Here is a 25,080-nt window from a genome sequence, read left to right as displayed (position 1 = left end):
CCTGAGTCAGAGCCTCAAGCGTGTCCATTCTCCAGACAGTGCGCCTGGCACTCACCATGTAGTCATACCTCCATGCCCTCCCCCACCCACCTCCCCGAGTCAGCACCTTCAAGCATGACCATTCCCCAGAGGGTGTGCAACGCCGGAGCTTCTTATAGTGCCAGAAAGTAAGGAACTACTCAAAAAATAAAAGGAGGATTATCAAAGGGACAGACACAGTAGCCACCCTGAAAGAACTCTTAATGACAAAAGCCAGAACCATTTGAGCAACAAAGCAAATAACACGGTGTTGGATTATAAATAACCCAAAGTATAAAATAAATACCCTTGAGTCCATCCATGCTGATATAAATAAATGATTGAATAAAAAGATAAATTGGGGAAAATAAGCAGGTCTCCTGTGCAGAAAAATTCCAAATACTTTATATAAATACCCTCCATACCCAAAGGGGTAGAGCTTAATTCCCCACCCCTTGAGTAGGGGCTACACTTTGTGACTTGCTTCTAAAAAATACAATATATGGAATGGGGGGATTACGGAGGGGAATGTAACTTTACTGTGTTAAGAAACCTGGCAAATATTACCTCACCCAGGTAATCAAGGTCGCTCTCATCAGTGGGTAAGTCATGTTGATGGTATGTACCCTGGATATCAGGTGATGAAATTGCTACCTTACTCTGTGGTCCTCCTCCTCAAAACCAATAGCCCCAATTTTTAACCACGAGAAAAACATCAGACAAATCCAATTCAGGGGCATTCTACAAAATACCTGACCAGTACTCGTCAAAATTGTCAAGGTCATCAAAAACAAGGAAGGTCTGAGAAACAGTCGCAGACCAGAGGTGACTCGGGAGACAAGACAACTAAACATAATGAGTAGTCGCGGATAGGGTCCTGGAACCCAAGGAGAAAACTAATGAAATCCACGTAAATGTGGAGTTTCATTAATAATAGTGCAAGACATTAACAATAGGGGAAAATGGATGAGGGTCTGTGAGAACTCTCTGTACTCTCTTTGCAACTTTTCTATTGCTCTAAAACTATTCTAAAATAAAAGGTTTATTTAAAACAAGAGTATAGAGCAGGGACTATTTGGGAGGAAGAAAACAAAACCTTGTCTTTCACTATGGATAGTTTGAGAAGCACTGATCTGTAAAACCTAAGCTGCAGGACAACTTAGACTTCTTCCTCCAGTTTGAAATCTTCTATTGTACTAACTGAGATGGTTTAGAACTCCTTGCTACTTGCTCAGAGGTATTTTTCTCTTAAAATCCTGGAAGTCTGAAGTCACAACACTTTGTTCTTTGTTCTTTTATCCACCCCCATCATATTTTGCTGCAAACCTTGTCATTGTCAAGGCACAGCTGACAGGCTTTCTAAGTGGTTTTCAGTGTCTTTCAGTTCCTGGTATTCGGGTGTTATTTAGGTTCATTGAAGGGAACAATTTGTCCCTAAGATTCAGGTACAGCCGCACATCATTACTAAGCCATCCAAAATTCAGCAATGATGACACATAGAAGTGTGGCCAGAGCAAACAGTACGGTTGTACACTTAATAAGAAAATCACATTTGATTGTAAATTAAATCACACAAGTAATCTTCATGCCATTCCTTATTTACGGTTTCAGAAACTGCCTTCCTTTTCTATAAAATCTCATGACCTCAATTATTATGTGCCTTCCTTAAAAGGGTAAAAAGAAATGTATACCCATTTCTAGCTCTGTTAATATTCAAGTGACTATGCTTACTGGTTTTGCAAATCATTGGAATAATGAATATAAAAAAATAATAAATATGCTTTTTATAACCAAACAGTTATAGACTGTGAAATTATAATTGTCAGCTCATTGCTGGATTGTCAGGGTTTATGATTTAGGTGGAAGAACAGAGGGAGGGGGTTTGTCTATAAACTGGTAAATAAAATAGTGATAGCCTATACAGCGTTCTAATTGGCTTTTGATGATTCATTGATCTCTCTATTGAGATAGATAAGGACAAATTTGCAATTTGAGATTATTGGTGAATATTTGATTTATTTCACCACTGAAATAAATCAAGAATTTTTTTGTGATTTTTCTTTTTTTTTAATGAAATGTGCCTCGAGTCTTATTTTCTTCTGTGGTTTAAATTGGATGGAGTGGAGGTGGGATTCCTCCATCAATTTAAACACATGAAATGGTTTCTTTAAACATTATTCCCTTTGTTATTCCCAGACAATCGTTAGAGGAAACAAACCCTGCAAGGAAACGTCCATCAACGGCCTGTTGGAGGATTTCGACAACATCTCTGTGACCCGCTCCAACTCCCTAAGGAAGGAAAGCCCCCCAACCCCAGATCAGGGAGCCTCCAGCCATGGGCCTGGCCATGGGGAAGAAAACGGCTTCATCACCTTCTCACAGTATTCCAGCGAATCTGACACTACTGCTGACTACACGGCCGAGAAGTTCAGAGAAAAGAGTCTCTATGGAGATGATTTGGATCTGTATTATAAAGGCAGCCACGCGACCAAGCAAAATGGGCACTTTGTGAAAATGAAACATGGCGAGGCCTACTATTCTGAGATGAAGCCTTTGAAGTCCGATCTTTCCAGGTTTCCTGTCGATTATCACACTCACTTGGACTCGCTGAGCAAACCAGGTGAATATGGCGACCTCAAGTGGGGGTATCAGAGAGCCTCAAGTAGCTCCCCTCTGGATTACCCATTCCAATTCACGCCTTCTAGAACTGCAGGGACCAGCGGGTGCTCCAAGGAGAGTCTGGCATACAGCGAAAGCGAATGGGGACCCAGCCTGGATGACTATGACAGGAGGCCAAAGTCATCATATCTGAATCAGATGAGCCCACAGCCGGCCATGCGCCAGAGGTCCAGGTCAGGCTCGGGGCTCCAGGAACCAATGATGCCATTCGGAGCAAGTGCATTTAAAACCCATCCCCAAGGACACTCGTACAACTCCTACACCTATCCTCGCTTGTCCGAGCCCACAATGTGCATTCCAAAGGTAACGTTCCCTGCCTCCCTTCCCTCAAGTGTGCAAGAGCCTCCACACAGGTGGGGCTAGCACGACCTTCTTATACAGTCAGATGCTAAAGTGCTTGTTTGCCTTTTAGGTGAGAATCGGTATCAAAGTCCCACCTTATTTCCACCCATGAGCCCCAAGGAAAGAGGGTTTAGGATGAGGCACATAGGTTTATTAAAATCAAATTCTGTCTTTTGGGACCTCCTACAAGGTTTCTCATTAAAAGGCAAAGAAAATTTTATTTTATTGAAAGATATTCTGATATATTAATGATAAATATTATGTGATCATATTTTACCAAGTTCTCTGTTAAGAAGTATACAATTTTAGGTGATGATCAGGCAAACCAATTTGCTGGTGAGTACATGTGGTGCTTGTTTTTCCATTCTTGGGATACTTCACTTAATAGAATGGGTTCCAACTCTCTCCAGGAGAACAAAAGGGATTCTATATCACCGTTATTTCTTATAGCTGAGTAATACTCCATGGTATACATATACCACAATTTACTAATCCATTCATGAATTGATGGGCATTTGGGTTGTTTCCACATCTTTGCAATTGTGAATTGTGCTGCAATTTTAGACCATTAAATGGAGTAATACAATGGTTCCTGCATTCTGGCAAAGTTTGCCTGGACCTCCTAAAAAGGAAAAAAAGTCAGGATAACATGGTAAGTTTTTAGTAAAGCTAATTTTATTCAACTCAAGAGATGGTCGGTCCTTCATTTTGACAGAATGTTCTTTTTACTGTTTTTGTTTTGAACTATCAATTTTTGTGTGAAATTTTGGGATAAAAGATAATAGCTAGTTGCTGGAGCTTTTTGGTATACTTTTTATTTTGTTTGGTTTGTAATTTCTCTCTTGTTAAAACAAATTTTTTTTTTAATGCTAGCTGCTGGAAATTTGCTTTGAAATTTGACTAGTCCATGATATCCCAAGGTTTGGAAACTACTGCTGGAGAAGTTACTGAACCTAAAAGCAGAGACTTTTCCATGAGGTTCTAAGGCCCTTTGGAAAAATACCTTAGAGAGTTTGCAAGTGTTTTGTTTTGTTATGTTTTCCATGATACATTAGAAATGTTTCTGCTACCTCACCTGCACAGCAAAAGTGAAAACGGAGACTTAGGTGGTATAGACCATGGATTCTGTAGAGATCTCAAACCAGTTGAGAGGGATGTGATTTCTAACAGGGCAGTCACATCCATCTGTACCAAACACTGTCTTCCCAATAGCTTAATGGGCAGCACAGCAAACTCTGATAGGCAAGCCTGCCTGTGCTCAACTGCTGTATTGGTTATAGGTAGTCGGTATTTTTCCTTTGCTTATTATTTCTCATAAACGTAAGCCAAGATGTTGAAGAGAAGCCATTTAGGGACATCCTGGGAGTTATTTAAGCCATACTTTAGAAAAAACAAAAATGCTGTCACTTTAGGTCCCAAGATATAAAATTAAAAACAAATCCTGAGAAATAAAGAACTGAGATAGGCTCCTCCAGTTAAAATTCAAATAATGGCAAAGTCTTTCATTTTATAGCATTACTGTATTTGAACACCCACAATCAGGGTATCATGACTGCCTTCATTTCCTATGTTCTTGCCAGGGAGATTGTTGGAAATAGATCTAATTAACCACAAACAAAAGCTATATGGAGTCATACACATGTACGATGATATATGAGATAGCATCTTCCATTTCCTGTGTACTTCACTCTCTGTGAAGACCATAATGGCAGGAAGCCCCTTCAGAGTTCTAGAATGATATAAGCAAATTAACATGTTCCATAGTTGAATCAAGTTATATCCTCAGGCTTTGAATATTATTGGTCTTTTTTTATCTAGTAGTAAAGAATACGATGTTGTGTGTGTGTGTCTATTTGAACATTTGTATTAAAGAGCTGTTTTTGGTCATAGTCATAGAGAGAATGTTCCAGGGGCTGCCACCTTTCAGCTCTGGAGCCATATTTGGTCCATGGACATTGTTTGGCCAACCCAATATTCAATTCTAACATCCAGAGAATTCAAGAGGTTTCACTCAGAGCTCTCAATTTCTGGGGTTTCAGGCTTCTCTGGAAAAAAACAATGCAATGATATTCCTGGGTCCACATTTTCCTGTAGAATGGGGAATAGAATTGGCTGGAGGTGAAGGCTCATGTCCCGTGAGCAGGGACATGGGATCACCAGTTTGGCACAGCCCTGCCTATTATTTCATTCATTTTTCCCACCAGCCTAATCTTTAGAGCCTTTTGGGATTTAACATCACCACTAGCAATGCCTGTGCACCCATTTCCCAGGAGGGGTAACCGAGGTGCAGAGAGTCACGTGGCACACTTAAGGTTTTGTGGTTAGTTGGTTGCAAAGCAAAGACAAGAATCCAAGCCTAGTGTTTCTCTCAGTCCACTACTTTCCTATTCTGTGGGCATATGTTATTTCAGGGGTTCAGCTGCATTTGCCAATAAAATCTGTGAGAAGTCTCAGTGGCCACTAGAACTTTAGGGTAAGTGGAGGAAGAGAAAGAAGGAAGGCAGGAGGGAGGGGGTAATTTGCCTTATTCCTTGCAGTTTCCCTCTTGCTGCAGACTTCCAAATATAAGGCAAAGCAGACCTGCCCTGAGATCTAGCCTTGTCAAACCCAAAAACAACACAGAGACTATTGTGGCTCAGCCCTTGACTCTAAACACAGGAAACTCGTGAGAAATTCATGAGCAGGTTTTGTGCGAGGGCAGGAGGTGGGAGGCGTGTTAGTAATTAAAACGTTGGCTTGATTAAAAATATACCATCTCTCTAAAAACACTTAGGTGCCTGTGTCTTTAGCACCGTACTCTTAAAAATCTACCAATCACATTTGGATTTCCAGCTGAGGGAAGAAATAGCAGATCACGACTCAGATAATTTGGCTTTGTCTCGAGGAAAATCCTAGAGGAGGGTGGGTGACGTTCACATCTCCGATTCTAAGAGAAAGCACGAAACTTGTGTCGGTCTCCAGATGGAGCAAGAATGAGGAGGGTGTGTGTGTGTGTGTGTGTGTGTATGTGTGTGTGTGGCACCAGTTTTACATTTGGGTCTAAAGAAAAAAGAATACTAATGTTATCTATCCCGCAGTGAAAAGCTCCTCCAGTGTTATCTACCTACCTAATTTTCCTGTTAGCATGACAGGAATCAAGAATGTTATGAAATCTGTTGATCTTGCATCCACTCCACACTTTTAAATGTTTTCTTCTGGGGCTGAGCAGATGCAACCTTGAGGGTGGGGAGGAGATCAAGCCAAACAAAACCGTATAGCACCGTTCCTACCCCAGAACTGTAAAAACTGCCGGATGTGGAGAGAGAACGCTTTCCACCCTCGCCTGCAGATAAGTCTGCCTTCCAGGGAGGGACACTGGCTGGAGATATTGTCACCATGTATTTGACTGTGCTCACTCCAAGGCTCTCCCGGGACCAGGCAGCTGCCTGCTCGTGTGTCTTGGTCTGAGCCCGGCACATCCATTCCTTGCTCTGCCTGCAACTGCTGGGAAGCCCCAGCGTAACAATCCTGCCAGTTCATTAAGCGCTTGCTGTGTGCCAGATACATGCCTTGTCTTGTTGAGCCTCGCAGACCTGTAAGGCGGGAATTCTTGCCACCTCCATACAGATGAGGAAACTGAGGGTTTGAGAGATTTAATAACAGCCTGTTCAGGCAACTCACAGCAGAGCCAGGATCCAACTCCTGGGGCTTAATCCTTTCACCAGACATTGCGTACATCTCCATGCATGGCACAGGGGCAGCCTGGGAGGGTGCAAAGCCTGCAACCTGCCTTATTGCAAGCTCCTTTTAATACCTGAAGCAATGAAGTTACATTAGCAATAAATAAATTAATTAGCAATTAGTTCAGCACTTAAGTGGCATCATCCTGTTCACTCTATAGCAGTAAATCTTTATAGACTTCCCTAAGTTTATGAAGTCAAATGGCTAAGCTAGGACTCAGAACTAGGTCCCTCTGTCTCCAAAGTCTATGTGTTTTGAAATATTCCCATTTCCACAGATGAAAATCCAGCGGCAAACATGTGGACTTGAGGTCTCCGGGCCCAGACACACATGCCGCAGGCAGCCCTCACCTTGCTGCTCACTCTGTAGTCTCAACCTTGACACTGTCAACATTTTGGACCTGGTAATTCTTTGTTGGAGGGGGCTGTCCTGTACATCATCAGATATTTAGCAGTGTCCCTTACCTGTACCTACTAGATGCCCATAGTGTCCCTTCCTCACTTGGTAACAACCAAAATATACCTGACAAAATATACTGCCAAATGTCCATGGGGCAGGGGAGGGCAAACTTGGCCCCAGTTGAGAACCATTGTTTTCTAGCTACCATTTATGAAGCACATATTGGCAGTTAAGGCTGCAGACTTTGGAGATAAACTGGCTGGGTTTGAGTCTTGATGTTGCCACTTAACTAACTGGGTTAACAAGTTGCTTAACTGTTCTTCCACTTCTTTATGTATAAAATGGGGGTAAAGAGCCCCTGCCTCATCATGCTATATGAAAGTTAGGTTAATAAATTAGAACAGCCTTTTTTATTTTTTTTGAGACAGGATCTCTCTCTGTCACCCAGGCTAGAGTATAGTGTCATGATCATAACTCACTGCAGCCTAAAACTCCTGGACTCAAGCAATCCTCTCACCCAGCCTCCTGAGTAGCTGAGACTACAGGCACATGCCACCACACCTGGCTAATTTTTCTTATTTTTGTAGAGATGGGGTCTCTCTGGGGTTGCCCAGGCTAGTCTCAAAACTCCTGGCCTCAAGCAATCCTCCTGCCTACCCTAATTATTAATACACATAGTCTACACATCAGTCTTAAGCAGCATGTAGACAGATGGTGGTTATGATGTGAGGGTTACTATTTTGCAAGCACTCTGTTGAGCATTTTGCAAACATTACCCAGTTTAGTCCTCACACAGCAATTCCAGAAGAATTCAGTATCATCTGCCTTTGAGAGTTGAGGTAGCGGTGGCTCCAAGAGGCTAAATCTTCATAGGCTTCCTCAAGTTTATAAAGGCAAATGAACAAGCCAGGATTCAAAACTTAAGTCCCTCTGACTTCAAAGTCTATATCTTTCAGAATTTTCCCATTTCCACAGAAGAAAATCAGGGATAAAAAGGTGGATGTGAGGTCTCCAGGCCTAGACACACGTGCTGCTGGCAGCCCTCACCTTGCTGGTGAAGACTGGGTGGTGACTCAGGTGGATTTGAGGTGCACAGGGAATGCTGTTTATTCTCTCTGTTCTTGGTAGGATGGAATTCTTGAGAAGTTCGTTAGTGTCACCCAGACTGTGAATTGTGGATAAAACTTGAACCATGGGCTGGAAAGGAAGCAACAGACTCTCTTAGGCACTTATTCTACCTTGGGTGATTGCCTTGTTTGATTTTTTTAAAAGATAATCCATATTTATTTTCTCACCCATTACAGAAGAGCACAAGTTCTAGAATCAGATTCCCTAGATTCGAGCATTTACTGGCTGTTTGATCTTATCTGTGCTTGGGTTCCTCATCTGTAGAGTGTGTCAGTACCTTCTTTAGTCTTGGTCTAAGGATTAAATAAGATTAATGAACATAAAGACGTCAGTGCATGGAAAGCACTCAGTGTTAGCCCTTATTCCCAGGAATATTTCTGGTTGGAAAACACGTCACCTTATCTGTTCATACCAGCCATAAGAATGTTCTCTCGGTATCATCTTTTATAAATTTTCAAAATATGGAAACAGGTTCCATCTGACTGCCCTCACAGCCACTCTGTGCAGCCTATAAGTATGACTGTCCTTGCTTTAGAAATGTGTGTTGCAGAAGGCCAGAGTAGCTACGTGACTTCTTCAAGGCCATGCAAAGCCTCGGCAACTGAGCTGGCCCGAGGACCCCAGTTCTGCCCTAGTGTCTGCTCTCCTCTCTAGACTGAATGAAATTCTCAGACCTCCTGTGGAAGCCAGATGCTAAGTGAGAACCATCATAACTATACATCTCCAAACGACCCCTCCACTTCACTCCTGCAAGCTCTCTACAGGGCAGCAAAAGTGACCAAAGCTGCAGCTCAGGGTGTCCCAAACAGATGGCATAGTAACGGGTTCTGCAAGAATGATGGAGATGAGAAAAGGGTGGCACAATTCCCCAGACCTTCCTCCTGGGGTCAAGAGTGCCATGCTTTTCACTGCTAAGCTCACTTTACTTTCTCTGGAAGGAAAAAATACTTGAACCAGTGGGCCCAGTCTTCCTGCATCCATAATTTAATGACTCACTGTTCTTTGTGGCACTTGCCGTGCCCACATTCAGCCATGGCTCCCAGAACAAACATCAACTGCTTTTCTATTAGGGTCCCAGAAGAACATCTTTCAGAGGTCCACCAGGAGCCTGAAGGGTTATGTAATGACAATGCTAGTGAAATCTGGTGGCTGCACCAAAAATCTAAGAGAGAAAAAGAGAGAGAAGCACTTAATCACTTAATATAATAATGAGTATTATTGCCTTGAGATTTGCTTTCTTTGCCTATAGCCTCCTAGAGGATGTTCATTAAGGCTCATAAAACTTCCGAAGAGGTGATTCAGTGCAGTATCTCTAACATCTGTCCCTTCTGATGGAGACTTTAGGTGTCTTTTGCATATGAATGGACACATCTTCCCATGAATGCTCTTGTCCTTCAAAATAAATTGTATTTTGGTCATTAGGAGTGGGTTTTCCCATTACCAAATTAAGAACAAAATGAATCTAACCTGGCATTCTCTGTCCCCAGCTCTCTCTGAGACCCTGACACATTTGAACAATATTCTGAGGCACTGAGTCAATCCCCAAAGGCACAGAAACCCTCCACGTCGCTGCAAGGCGGTGATGGATTGCAGGTCAGAATAATCTGCTCTGTCTCACTGCTCTTGAATAGGGGATACATTCTTCGAGTTTGGAGCAGCAACTGTGGGGGGTTAATTGGATATGCCAATTCAGAGGTGAAGGAAGAGCCTGAAATACCCGTATGCTTGAGCTTGTGGGTTGCAGATTCATTCATTTCTTCGTTTAACTAGGCTCTGCCTATTTGTAGAGGTCATGAGCCGCGTGTCTGAACTCTCTCAGTGTGCATTTGCCATATATTTCATAAGGCAGGGAAGTACATGCCTCTTCCAATTTCATGTCACAAGGTATAAGTTCCTACATGCCTAAAAAGGGATCCAATGTAAGAGTGGTGGGAGATTCCCTTGCAAAACACTAAACATGGTAAGTGGCTTTCTGCTCCAAGCAGGTTGGAAATCCGGCAAGTGTGTCCGACCACCCAGAACTTAACCTACTTCCCAAGCCCCCTGCGTCAGGAGACACCTGAATTTTGGGGGTACCCCTGACCTCACAACCGCCACTCATTGGCAGTGGTAATGCATGCTTGCCTCGCTCAAGGAAATTGAACATCAGCTCAAATCGTGTGCTTGCGTCCCTTTGTCATCCGTTCAAGGTGAATATGAAATATTTCCTATGAAATAGGGCCACTCCATTTTGTAAATGAAAATAAGTAACCCAAAGAGAATTAACCGTGGTCAGGTACAAATTGGAGTTTTACCTCAAGCAGGAGCAGCAGCAACTGTTTTATTAGGATGCATTTCGAGACAGAACAGTTCCCTAACACCCTGCAATCTGGGAAACAGAGTGGAGCTCTCAGGATAGCAACCACCTCAGTGGGAGTAGCGGAGGCTGGAAACACAAGAATGGAGACACACGAGCCTGTTGGCCATGAGCCAGGCTGTCCGCCCCTCATCAGTGGTGTCCCCAGCCCATAGCAGGGAGAATTGGAATTGCAGGGCACAACCAGAGGGGCTTACCAGTCACAGGATTTAATGAATCCCATTCCCCTAACTGCCAGTCTCTAAGATGTCCCTGCAGAGAATGGGAGACAGCAGTTTTTTTTCCCTTCCCAAAGCCAAGGATAATCCTGTTATATTTTCCTTTGAGTCAAGTCAGGACAATTTAAGATGTCCTTCCCATGCTCAGATAATAGAGGGCACTATGATCCCGTTGGAGCAAGCAGCACCCAGTCTGGCTTTGTCACTTTTGAGATGAGCAGTCCCTTGGTTTTATTGTACCCCACAAAGGTATGTTGGAACATCACACTCAGGCGCTAGAACCAGCCACCGCCCGCTCCCTGTAACTCTCCATCCTTCACGGAACATTCCGCAGTGCTCGTCGTGTGGGCACAGACTCACACCACGGCCACCCCACGCACACACCGGTCCAGCACGATCCAGCCACGGCCTCCCTGTCATCAGTACAGAAGGCCGTGGTGACAAATAGATGCTGCAGCATGATTTTTTTTTTTCCTTCTTTTCTTTCCCCCGCCCTCCCTCACCGAGCCTTTTTTTCCAGCCTTGGCATAAAATGGTCAAATGATGTTCTACTGCAGAATTCAATTTCACAGTTCAGTTAGGTCCTTGATTACACTGCCAAATTCAGATTAATGTGCGTTTAACTAACATGGATCAGGGGAGTTCTGGCTGACAGCCAGCTGCAATCGGAGCAATTGATAGCTGTGTGGAGTTTTATGCCCTGTCCACCCCAGCACACCACTGGCGAAATTGATTGATTAAATGAATTCATCGCTATAATTATTTATAATCTTGATACATCACAAGCCTGTGTCTGACCCTATCCTTGGAGATGTTGTGCTCGTTGTGGAAGGGTAGTCCAGCCGAGTTGTTAACCGGGAACTATTTATTCCCATGTAGAATATAGCTTTATTTTCTCGCCCTTTTTATTTTTTGGAAGAGTTTGAATAGAGATGCAAAAAAAAAAATAAAACCACATTTCTTCAAGAATTAATTTGTATGGTACACTAAAAGGTGGCAGGAAACTAAAAAAACGAGTGTATGTTATCAACCATTTCAAAAAGGAGGGAAATCATGACTGTTTGTTCATTCTGTCAGTATTTCTAAAGATTCCTGTAGAGAGAATTTCTTCTCAAAATGTATCCGATTTTCAATGACAGTTAGTGGCCTCCTCGTCACACTGCGGCTAAGCGGTTTGGCAGCCTGGATGATGATTTGCACAATGACCCATCTAGTCTTCTCTTAATACATCGTGCCAGATGGAAATCCCCCTTAGAATATGCAGACCATGGTCTCATTTCTAGGGAGTTACTCGTTCACAAAATCAAGGACTGTTCTCTTCGGAGGGGTGGGGAGAACGCCTCTGTGGCATTTCTTTGTTGTTTTTCTCTCCTACCTAACAGCTGTCCAGCCCTGCTCCTCACCCGTCCCCTTGCTGTCAGGTCCGCGTGGGTAAACTGCACGCATAAATCTTTTGGAAATGGTTTGGATCACGCAGAATGGGAAATACATTGGATTCACTTTTTAAATATTGTGCCTTTCACTGGGTCCATCCATGAAATCACTGATCATTGTGATTTCACTAAATGATCAGACCCCACATCCTTCTTACAGTACTAGAGATAAGCCTGCTTGTACCGACTCCAAGCCTTCTCCTTTTTTTTTCTTTTTCTAGAAGGTATTTGTGAATCAGGTTGTAGAAAAGATTTCACGGTCCACGCTTGGCTCCTTTGCTTGTCTTTCTTACATACGTGAACAAGTGCATGTAAAACAGCAGGTATGGGCAAATTCATCCCCTTTGTTTCACCCACTGCCACATATGGGTGATCATGAGAAAGACAACTTAGAGGAGGATAATTAAATAATTATACAAGTCTAAGAGCTACGTAAGAGGGCAAAGAGGCCTCTTCGCAGAAGAAAGCTTGGGCTTGCTTTCTTGAAAGAACATACAGAAGAGAGCCTGGGTGTTGTGTTGTAACTGAATGCAAAGTTCTGCTTTGACCAAAAGAAAAACGAAAATGATGAAATAATTAGATGATCAACTCATTTTGCTGTGATGACTATTCCTTTTTTGTATATTTGGAGCTTATTTCTCTAAGCCAAGACTGTTCAAAACAAAACAACAAACAAAAACTTAATTTTTCTTCCACCCTCCCCCAGTCCCCAGGCATTAACACTCATCATCCATCATGTTCTGGTCCAATTCTTGCATTTTGCTCCAGGCTGCTCAAACATCTGGGCCCCAGTGAAACACCCTGACCAGGCTTTATCTCCGTGGTTGTCACTCCCCGCTCCACTCTGTCCGGACCACATCCCTCCTCTTGTCATCAAATCCTATCTCTGTGAACTTATCAAGAGCCCAAGGGCTAAAAGTGACTCTGTCTGAATTTGAATCCTACTTCTTCCTTCTTAGTAGCTTTGGAATCTTTGCGTGACCTACTTAAACCCACTGTGCTTCAGTCTTCTTATTTGTAAAATGGAACAATTATGGGGCCTATTTAATTGTCTAACTTGAGGTTTACATGCAATAATGTACATAGGATGTTTAGAACAGTCCCTGGCACGTGGAAAGCACTCAATAGATATCAAACATCATTATTAACATTAGCATTTGCTATTTCTGTAAGGATAGACGTCTAACAAAGAAGTCGCTTAACGGGAGGGGCCCCACTTTGTCTCCCAGGAGAAGCCCATGCATTTTAGGAAGGAAGGAGTGCTCCAGCCTTGAGACCAGGGAGGTGACAACTAATGGTGGAAATGCCAAGGCAGGCAAGAAAGCAGGCCTGCGGGGCCAGTGTGCTGGAGGCTTTCTTTCTGGGAGTGGAGGTTGACCTGGGCCGAAGAACTTGGGGGTATAATTCTCTTGGGAGTACAGGGCCATGTTCCCCATATTGCTTGGGGATAGTTTTATCTCCTTGTGCCTCAGTTATATCAACCACAGAATGGGATAAATTGCCCCCTGCTTGATCCCCAGAGTAAAAAGATTGAGTTCTGTCCCAGTGTATCACAAGTGATATGCACAGTGGGGAACCGGCAGTTGGGTCATGATCCATCTGAGGGCCCAAGCAGGGTCCCCCATACATTTCTCCTTCACAGAGTCAGCTCTTTGTCTGCTGAGGGAAAACCATGTGTTCCCTCACCCGAGACGAACAGTTAATTCTCCTTTGATGGGTACACCTTGCATTTGGTTCTAAAAATCATCTCTTGGGATAGTGGTTGTTCCTCATCCGTTGCTTCTTTGAGAGTGTGTGCCTCTTAGCAGCCAGGAAAGCAAATATCACCTTTGTGTCTCAATGATCTAATTTCAAAGACACTTAACTCCCAGCAAACAACTCTGCATTCCTTCTTTAACTGGAAATTGTCCCTTTGATGCAGGCCGGCTTCCCTTCCTTGATGCCATCGTGCTACGTGCCAGCTGTTAAGAATGGACTCTGATAACACCACTGACAGATGATAAGGAAGAAAAGTGGCCCAATGCAGTGGGAAGCAGTGTTTGCAATTCCTATAGGATACAGCTTTTCTGCTTTTAATATATCTTCAGAGATCAGTTACACATGCTTGTGGGGAATGAATTCAATTTTGTTTAAAGTACAAGAGCAAATCCTCCAAGGAAGACATAGGGAGGTAATGGCACATGATGGCTCCCAGGACACACTTTCAAAAATAAAGTCAAAGACCCTGTTTCTCTTCATGCCTTGGCCTAGCTGACTTGCCTAGAATTGGCTCATCTTAAGCTTAATTTAAAGGAATAATCCAATTTTTTAATTTACACTGACATTTCTCTGTCCCCTCTTCCATCATAAACACACACACACATACACATACATACACACACACACAAGTTTTCCTGGCATAGCACAAATACAGGGTCTTAGAAAAAGAAATCTGCTTATTTTTGAATATAATATTACAATTATAAGTTGTTCAATATATTACAGTTAAAGCCATCTTGTCTTATTGTTTTGAGGATCAATGTATAGGAATATATGTGCCACAGGAACATTGCTCACCTTTAGTAAATGCCAGCTTGTTTAATAATATTGTAATTTCTATTTATTTTCTTTTACATTCCCACTACTGTGCTAAGTACCTTATATATAATACTTTATATAATGACACCACTTAGAATTTATTGGCCAGTCACTGTTTGAACACTTTGATGTATCTGCCTCAGAATCCTGCATGTGCTGCTCCCTCTGCCTGAACAACCCCTCGCCAGACGGTCATAGGGCTTGTTCCCTCACTTCAGCCAGATTTATGCTCAAATGGCACCTCAGAGAAGCCATCCGTGGACACCCTATCCCAGATGGCACCTCTCTGCTCCCAACCCCTTAACTCTGCTTTAATTTGTCTTCATATCATTTATCACTACTGGACCACAAACTGTGTATTTACTGGTTTTCTTGTTTGTCATCCATCTCCTCTGGAATATCAACTCCAGGAGGGCAGAAATGCCATCCATTTTGATTATTGGTGGACCCTCCCCCCAGCACCTGAAATGAAACCTAGCACGTAATAGTTGATCAAATATTAATTTGAGGAGTGAATAAATGAATGAATATACAACATGGGAATAGTCAATTCAGCTAGAACGGGACTGTCAATAGACTTTTCTGCAGTGGTGGAAATGTTCTATATGTGTGCTGTGGGGCCTAGCAGCTACTGAGTTCTTAAAATGTGACTTAGTATGACTGAGGAACTGAATTTTTATTTTATTTAATTTTTATTGAATTTAAGTTGGCACATGTGGCTAGTAGCTACCATATTAGAGCAGATCTAGATCCTTGATGTGGATGGTGGGGGACAAGATAATTTCATTTTAGTACATCCCAGTGGAGTGACAGAAACTTCCTGGGGCATTGTGTCAAGGAGAAAGCAGAGGTCCCATCAACAAATCTTTTTCAAGTACCTTCTTGGTAGCCAGCACTGTGTTGTCATGAGGATCTTACCAAAAAAACAAAAAAAAAGTGCATGAATTGATTAGCACTTTCTGCCTTGGACAAGAAGCATGTCATATGATATGATGTGGCATATTTATTATTCCAGGGGTGGCCAGAGCTTCTTCCTGGTCCATGATCCCCTCCCTGGCTTCCCCACCCCTGCTCTGCCTGCCTCCCTATTGTCCTTCACTAAATTCCCTTCTTCCACTCTTGAAAATCAGAGTGGAATGTTCTTTGCTAGGGTCTCTAAGGGCTGGTCAAATTCCCCTTTCATACACACCCCTGCAATGTTTGGTTGCTCCCAATTATATTTGTACTTATTTGGTGAGAACGTTGCATGTGGGTTTTTTTAATCTTTTTTATTTTTTGAGACAGAGTCTTGCTCTGTCACCTGGGCTAGAGTGTCGTGGTGTCAGCCTAGCTTACAGCAACCTCAAACTCCTGGGCTCAAGCGGTCCTCCTGCCTCAGCCTCCAGAGTAGTTGGGACTACAGGCGAGTGCCAACAGGGCCGGCTAATTTTTTTTCTATTTTTAGTTGCCTGGCTAATTCCTTTCTTTTTTCAATAGAGACGGGGTCTTGCTCTTGCTGGTCTTGAACTCCTGATCTCAAGCAATCCTCCTGCCTTGGCCTCCCAGAGTGCTAGGATTACAGGCATGAGCCACCATGCCTGGCCAAACGTTGCGTGTGTTGTTTACCTTTTGGTCCACACTGATGCAAAAGCTGCTTAGCCCAGGGAGCCCAGTTTTCCTTGCTGTGTTTTGTGCGTGCATGGTACATATCACCCTCTAGCATGTGAGTTCAGAAGCATGGGGAATGGCCTCCTACTCCTGAAATTTCTCCCCCAAATGCTAGCTGAAGACTAATGTCCTTTAATGAGGGATAGGGGTTTTTCATTCCTGATCAAGAAAATAAGGTTTAAATAGCAAATGCACCTTAGATAAGCCACACATGAACTAACTCCCTTCCTGTGGTGCACATGAGTGGGAGAAGGCCCCTCTCTTGGGGTAGCCAGGCCTGTTGGTGCCCAGCCAGGTCCCTGCATCACCTCCTGGTGACCCCCATTCTGCCAGCTGTAGGCTGACTCACAAACCACCTGGCTGTGGCGTGGAGACCCAGCATGTGATTCTTCTCCATCCATGTCTGTCTTCCCAGGTGGATTACGATCGAGCACAGATGGTCCTCAGCCCTCCACTGTCAGGGTCCGACACCTACCCCAGGGGCCCTGCCAAACTACCTCAAAGTCAAAGCAAAGTGGGCTATTCCTCAAGCAGCCACCAGTATCCGTCTGGGTACCACAAAGCCACCCTGTACCAGCACCCCTCCCTGCAGAGCAGCTCTCAGTACATCTCCACGGCGTCTTACCTGAGCTCGCTCAGCATCTCTTCCAGCACCTACCCCCCACCCAGCTGGGGCTCCTCCTCGGACCAGCAGCCCTCCAGGGTGTCCCACGAACAGTTCCGGGCGGCCCTGCAGCTGGTGGTCAGCCCGGGAGACCCCAGGGAATACTTGGACAACTTTATCAAAATCGGGGAAGGGTCTACTGGCATCGTGTGCATCGCGACCGAGAAACACACAGGGAAGCAAGTCGCGGTGAAGAAAATGGACCTCCGGAAGCAACAAAGACGAGAATTGCTTTTCAACGAGGTAAGTAAATGGGGTGTTTGGGTCAGCCTCTCTCTCCAATGTAATATTTATTCCCATTTCAAAAGTCGTATGTGTACATTTTAGAACATTAGAAGAGCACTGAAAATATAAAGACAAAAATATAGCATCCTTGTAATATTTCCTTCAAGTCTTTTCCTATGCATGCATGGCTGTTATCTTTATAAAGCATTCGTGTTTATCAGCTGCTGTTTTAAGCACGAATCTATCAATAGTTTAGTTCTCACAACAACCCTATGAGGCAAAATGATGTTATCACCATTTTATCAGTAAGGAAACCTGGACTCAGATAGGTTAAGTGACTAGCCCAGGGTCACACAGCAGGTTCGCTGCAGAACTGGGATTCGAATCCTTGTCTAGCACATTCCAACATCCCATGCTGCACTGTCTGTCTACGTGGATGTGTATACATTTTACACTGTTGTGGCACCATATATATTCTTTGTAGCCAATATTTTTAATACAATAAACAGAGGTCAGTTTATCAATGGACTATACCTCTTTTGAAACTTTAAAATATTTTTTCCTGTTATATAAAAATAGTGAATTCTTCCTGTGGAAAATATGGGAAGTGTAGGAAATGTCCCACATAATCCCACAACCAAGCGATTGGCTACATTCATATTTCAATGTTTCCTTTCTATATTTTTCTACCTATATATTTCTTTTATTTGGGATAATTATATATATATAGTTTGGTAACTTTCCAATTTCACTTATATTAACATAAGGTAATATTAATAAAATTAATATAAAATATATTGACATATGTGTGTGTATATTTACATATAAAATATAAATATATTGACATACATTATTTATATTTATTAACATAAAATAAATGAACATTTTCTTAACAATGTGTCAAAACATCATTTTGATGGCCTAATACTCTTCTATCTACATGTATTAAATTTATTAAACCAGTCTCTAACTTACTTTGTTTCCAATCTGTCACTTTTAAAATTGTGTAGTGAGTGTTGTTACACATAAGTCTTTGGCCTCATGTCTGATCATTTCTTTAGATTCCTAAAAGTGGAATAAACAGATCAAATGATATATAAATATTTTCAGAACAATGATATATCGTGTTAATTTACAGAAAGTCTGTACCAATTTGGACCCTCACCAATAATGTTGTTTCACCCTCCCTAACATCATTGGATATTTTCATGTTGTTTTTCTTCATATGACAAACATGAATAAGCCTTACTGTTTCAATTAGTATTTTTATTACTAGTGAGGGTGAATTTATGTTTATAGGCCATTTTTATTTCTTTATCAAATCATATGTCCTTTGCACAGTGTTAAATTAGCATTTGTTTTATTGATGTGTAAGAGCTTTTGATGTATTGGGGTATTAACCCTTTTCCATATGTTTGTTGCACGTGTTCTTCCACTTTCTCATTTACCTTTTAAACTTATCACTTAAGAGGTCTAAAATAGGTAGGGAAACAAGAGTAGCTGTTAGGAAACACAAGCGTTTTGGAGTAATATCCCTTTAATAGTTTCATGAAAGACTTGGGGAGAGAGATGAGTTTTTGTGGATGGGAAATCTAAGTCCTGAAGATATCAAGTCTGTATATCAATGTCAGCTAATATGCCAGTCTCCAGTGAAGGATGTACAATCCACATCTCCTAACTCGCAGAACAATCTACGGCCGCTTGACCTGTTTGACTTTCTATTGTGAGCATTCTCATTTATTCAAAAGTATGGAGAAATCGTTTGATCCATAAACAAACACTGAACAAATGCAGCAGCTGTAATTTTGGAGCCCTCTTCTGTGTGGCTCATGGGAAGCCCCAGCGACCTCCACACATCTCCAGCTCCCACAGAGGGGGTGTGTAGGCTTAAGCATCATCCCAGCCCACGGTTCCTGATTCCTGGAATTTATTTCCCAAACCACAATGTCAGAACTGACAAGGTGATAATGGTATAGATAAACAACTCTATAATTTATTATTTAACACTAACTCTGAAAACTCAAGTGGAAGCAGCCACAGGGCAGCAATGCCTGGAAGCTCTGTCCAGCAAGCAGGCTCATCAGCCTTTTTTATGCCTACATTGCATTTATTTTTACCTTCAAGATGTATTCTTTTGAATTTGGCTCAAACCTCTCTCAGGTTCAACCCATACCTTCTCCCAAAAAAGAAGTTAAGTTGGTCTCATGTGGCCCCACCCCTAATAACTGTTTACTTTATTCACTCATGAGACTCACTCACCATTCACTCCTTTAACCACAAACGAGTTGGTGAGCCTTTGTTAAGCTAACCAACAGGGGAGTATGGCCAGCGCATTCTAAAGGAGACCCTTAGGGAAATCTAATCACATCCCCCCAGAACAGTCAACTAAACTCCCTCCTGTAAATGCAACTCTTGCCTTCGTTCTGCCTGTTTTCATTTCTCTGTCTCTCTTTTTTTCTCTCTCTCTCTCTCTTCCCTCTCTCCCCTTTCCCTCTTTCCAATGTCTGGTTGCCCTGCCATTTTCTCATAAATTTATTAACTTGATTTCATTTCTACTAGCCATTCTTAATGCCTTCTGTCTATAATAGATTCCTAAATAAATTTCCCCACAATCAATACCTCTCAGTCAATTGTACTAGCAGTGTAGCTGAGACTACAAGAGAACAAAAAAGCCAAATTTCACCTTCATGAGTCAAAAAATGTCTTTCCCATTCATCCAGGTTGTGATAATGCGGGATTACCACCATGACAACGTGGTTGACATGTACAACAGCTACCTTGTTGGCGATGAGCTCTGGGTGGTGATGGAGTTTCTAGAAGGTGGTGCCTTGACAGACATTGTTACTCACACCAGGTATGTATCTTTATAACCCCAGGGGCTTACTATTCTCCTCCAGGGCAAAACCTCACTATCTTTCTGAACTCTTCATAAATTGTCAGTGCTTTGGAGTCAGGGAACACAACTACCCCTTCCCTCATATTCCCCAGAATGCCATTATATCATGCATGAATAATCATTCATTCTATTAACATTCTCCCTGCTCTCAGAAGGTCATTAATACCCATTGATTTAAAATCAGCAAGATGCTGGGAATGAAGTTTCAGTAACAAGTAATAGAATTTCTTTTCACCTACATAGATTTCTAAAACCAAGTTTTGTTCTGAGTTGTCCCGCTCTTGCTGTGTGCAGATACCATCCAGGGGACCTGAGGGAGGAAGGGCAGGTGGAGGATCAGTCAACGTTTTATGTCAGAATAATGAACCTACGTAGGAGAGAGAAATTCTTCAATTCTGTTTTAAAATAGTCTTGAAAGTAACAAGGGTTAATTACCAGCCTGTTGTTTCAACTATTTGCCTCCCTGATGTGTCAGTTCAGTCATTCCATGAAGCATTTATTGAGCAACTTTTATGTGCCAGGCTCTTTCCTAAGTGCTTGTTCTGGGAATCAAATCCAAAGACTTCCATTCCCTTGCCTGTAGATTTTCCAGATAGGGGCTGGGAAGTATGGACTGGTTCACTAGAACCCAGGGGATCTGCCTCTCTTGAGTACTTTAAAGATGTTTTCAAGCTTGTCTCGTTCCTTAAATGTTATTTCCTCTCTAGAATGAATGAAGAACAGATAGCCACCGTCTGTCTGTCGGTTCTGAGAGCTCTCTCCTACCTTCACAACCAAGGTGTGATTCACCGGGACATCAAGAGTGACTCCATCCTCCTGACAAGTGACGGCCGGGTAAGATTCTCATGTTGGGCCCCTCCGCAGTCTGCCTTGTCACCTCATCTGTCACAGGCACAGTTCTCTTAAGAACACTTTCTCATGATTCTAATTTTCTTAGTCACCAGTCACCCACCACCCTTCCCAGAAGGCTTACAAAACGGAAATTACCATCTGGTCCTCTGTGTCATCCTGTTAGTCAGAATAACCTGTGACCTGAGTTTGATGGATAATTTGCCTCCTTAACAATGAGCGTGGGAAGTCATGGAAACTATAGACGTTTCTTTTCTTTTTCTGCCACATTCCTATTTTTGTGGCAGAAAAAGAAAATGGCTGTGTCCACCCTATTCCTACGGATATGCATGTCCACAGTATCTCTCAGAGCCCCTGCAGGAAACAGATGACCAACTCCACTCGGGGAATCTGAGGAGCATTTAATAAAGGGACAGTTTACAAAGGTGTGGGCAGATATAGAAAACACCATAAGCAGTAGTGCATGAGGATTAGTGCAGTGCTCGGGAATGAAACACCACTCGTAATACCCCACGCCTGAAGAGGCGAGAGGGACCTGGCTGCTGGAATCTGGAAATAGAAATTGCTGTTGTCTTCAGAGCTGCCTCTGATTTTTGATGGAAGCCAGACCACAGTGAACCTGCGGGATGGGAGCTGGGGGAATAAATATCCCAACCTCACTCTGCTCCTTCCTTCCAAATTCCTCCTGGTGTTCCCCATCGGCTGAACATGCCCAGAAGCCATCAGTTTAGTCAATACAGGTTGGCCTTCCAAGGCTTGGACAAGGGAGGAGAATGGGTCCAGAAGAATAAACAGAAGATATTTCTCACACTGGCAGAGCTCCAGGCCCAGATTTCTGCATTTCTTATCGCTGCAACCTGCACAAGGGATTCTGCTGAAACTCGTCAGCCACACCAGGGTGCAGAACAGAGAATACAACAGCCAAGGACATAATGAGTTGACATTCCAAAGAAGGCTTAGTTAGATGGGAGGGTTTCACAGCATAGATTTCCACCATTTGGGCCCTTTTAATTCCCCTGAAACTCCCACAAGAGCCAATGGCCTTGGGATGAAGGGAGCCAGCCATCCCTTTGATGTGCCTGTCTTTTATACCCCAGCCACATGGACAGTGTTTGTGTCACATCAGAATTTGCTGAGGAATGATCAGAGGACAGCCAGAAGAAACTGCCTAAGCACTTTTGGCGCTTCTTTTTTTTTATTGTTTTAAAAAGACTATAAGTTTTATTATGGAAAATTCATAGAATTTGAAGTGGGAGTAAAGGACAGGTAAACAGCCATACACCTGCAACCAGGACCTTAGGACCATTCCACCCCCTCTTTACTGTGCTTACGACAATCAGCCGAAAGAGTCTCTTCACCAGCAGTGTGGACCACCAAGTGTTGTATCTACCTGGCCCACTCAATTCGTTGATATTATCTGCCCTTAAGCATTAGAGCTTTCTTGTCCCTCAAATAACTAGAATTTTACAATTAGAAGACATGAAGATTACCTCCCAAATACTATTCTTAAATAAACAGAGACTCGGATGGTGTAACAACTTGGTAAAATTCATTCTGCTCCAATAGTCTCTCAGATACACCCAACCTCTGTGCACCCGCCCTTCCTTGCTGCTCCGCAGAGGTAACTTTTCCTAATGCAGGAAGCACAGTGGGAAAAACGAGGAGGCCCAAGTTTTTATTCCCCTTCAACACTGTTGTACAGCCCTGCAGCAGGTCTCTGTGCCATTCTAGCTGAGCCTCTCTGATGCCTTCCCTCTCCTCTTGGATTTGGCAGCTGAACAAGGGGATCTTAAGCAGAGCTGGAGGTATCATCATCAGTCTGGTCCCCTTCTGTTATCTCTCTCACTTCCTTTGTCCCCGAGTCATTGCTCTCCTTAAAGTAGAAGTTCTCAAACTTTAGTGAGCTTCAGAACCTTCTAGAGAGTTCCGCAAGAAACAGATTCCTGGACCCCACCCCCAGAGATTTGGATTCAGTCAGGCTAATACCCAAGAAACTGCATTTCTAACAAGCTCTCAGGTGAGGCTGATGCTACAACCTATTGAATACCATTGCCCTCTAGGAAGCACTCAGGAATTAGGTACCCAAATGGCCATCTTTTGCCTTAGCCAAAAACCTAGAGCACACACAGAATTCTTTAGAGTGTATGTGACTTACAGAGCATGGGTTTTTTACATTCTGTCTTTAAACCTATAGCCTTCTGGTGCATAGACTCTCTTTTGCCTACCCCCACCATCTCAACCCTCCATCCTTTTGTGGGACCCCTATTCCTAGCCAGGCCATGTTAGAGTTGGATAAATGTCTCAGCTTTAAGTAGCCCCCTTGAGCTCTAAACCATAGTTCTTTGTCTGGTCCTTGTGTAACAAGCTACATCTTCTCCTTTTAGGGGCAATGTATTAGTGGCAGTTCTTTTAGCCTAACTGCATTAGTGAGAGAAGGGTAGTTTTCTAAGAAGCCAAATTGTACAATTCTATCTAAAGTAAGGCTCAGCTTAGCGTCTGTGTGATTTGCTTTTAAGATCTGCCTGCAGTGCTTTATTATGCTCATTACTTGAGTTTTCATTATCTACTTGCAGATTTATTTGGACGAATGTTGTGTGCAATTATGTTCTTTTAGAAAATTGTCTCTTTTATGTACTTGGATGAGTGAAAAATCACACCAAAGCACTTATACTCCTACAACAGAAGAACAGGCCTAACTTCCAAGTGTCGAGTTTCAATTGCTCGTCTTCCATTTTGTCAGGGAGATAGTTATTAGAATGCCAGATTTTGAGGGGTTTAGATTTTTTTTCATGTCAGCAAAGAGAAACCCACACTAGAGATATTAAAATTAATAACTGCCAATACTAAAAGCTGATGCATCCACCTCCTGAATGATTCAGGTTTCTTAAATTTATAGGCAAACAAAATTTATGGGCATGATTGTTTCTTCTTTACTCTCTGTGTAGTGGGGTTGCAAATTTATTCACACTCTAGCTTTGGAAATAACCAACTGCACACACACACACACACACACACACGCACACAATTATAGTTTCTCTGCTTCCTAGAACCAACCCAGAATCTTCACAAAGCTCTACCAGCTAGATTCTTTTAAAAACATCTCTATTTTAATTCAATCCATTAATTTAGTCTGCTTGAATAATTTAAACATTGTCTATCAAAGTTCAACCACATTATTATGAGGTTTAAATGATACCTTTAAAAACTCAGTCTTTCAGATTTAGCCACTGCCTGCTCCCTCCTCTCCCTCCCACCCTCACTCTTTCTCCAAATGGCATCTGGGAGAGGAAGGGACAAACATGGCTTGTGGCATCTCAGACTGAAGGAGATAAGACCCGTCTTCTTATTCCTCTCTCGTCCCTGCTCTGGTGTAACTGGATTCTCCTGCTACCTGGACTGGTGACCCCTGAGGTTATCCGGTCCCGTCAGTGTCTGGGTTGTTCAGAAGGCCCCTCTGCAGGGCTTCACAGCCTCTGGCCTCAAGTGTCGAAAGCTTCCCTTTAGGCTGCCTCCTTTTCTCAATCCAAGGCTTGTGCCAGGCCTTTCCCCATTCCCTCACTGAGATTCGGAGGAACTTCTGGACCCCTGCACATCACACAGTCCGTGGTAGCCAGCAGCACGGCCTCAAGCTCACTCCCTCCGTGCTGTTGTGCCGTCTCTCCACTGAGGCCGTGTTGGGCAAGGCCAAGGCAGGTGTCCAGTTTTCACTGGTATGTCTGTACGCATTGTTAAAATATTGCAATATTCCCATGCTGGTTGGTTAGCATCCACTGTTATAAGTCCTTAGGGCATCCCTCATCCCCCAGCCCTTTTCCAGGACACCCCTTCCCTTAACTCATTAAAAATGGTAATCCTGCCCAGGGTAAGTCTAAGACCCTGCTTGACTTTATGTCTAGATTCTGACTGGTCTAGATTAACCTGATTATTAA

At 42.9% G+C, this 25,080-nt stretch overlaps 1 protein-coding gene across 1 annotated transcript in view; it reads left to right on the top strand.

The window, feature by feature from the left end:
• The window catches only part of PAK5 (p21 (RAC1) activated kinase 5), a 231,947-nt gene that overhangs the window by 198,886 nt on the left and 7,981 nt on the right, over positions 1 to 25,080 (top strand). Inside the window, exons 4-7 of the mRNA XM_045528454.1 lie at positions 2,215 to 3,000; positions 16,933 to 17,424; positions 20,127 to 20,260; positions 21,010 to 21,136. Coding sequence (XP_045384410.1) covers positions 2,215 to 3,000; positions 16,933 to 17,424; positions 20,127 to 20,260; positions 21,010 to 21,136 — 1,539 coding nt within the window. The remainder of the gene's footprint in view (positions 1 to 2,214; positions 3,001 to 16,932; positions 17,425 to 20,126; positions 20,261 to 21,009; positions 21,137 to 25,080) is intronic.

Source organism: Lemur catta, chromosome 17, assembly GCF_020740605.2.
Source record: "Lemur catta isolate mLemCat1 chromosome 17, mLemCat1.pri, whole genome shotgun sequence".
Lineage (NCBI taxonomy): Eukaryota > Metazoa > Chordata > Mammalia > Primates > Lemuridae > Lemur > Lemur catta.
The sequence above is the reverse complement of the archived record's forward strand: the minus strand, read 5'-3'. Positions and strand labels throughout refer to the sequence as shown.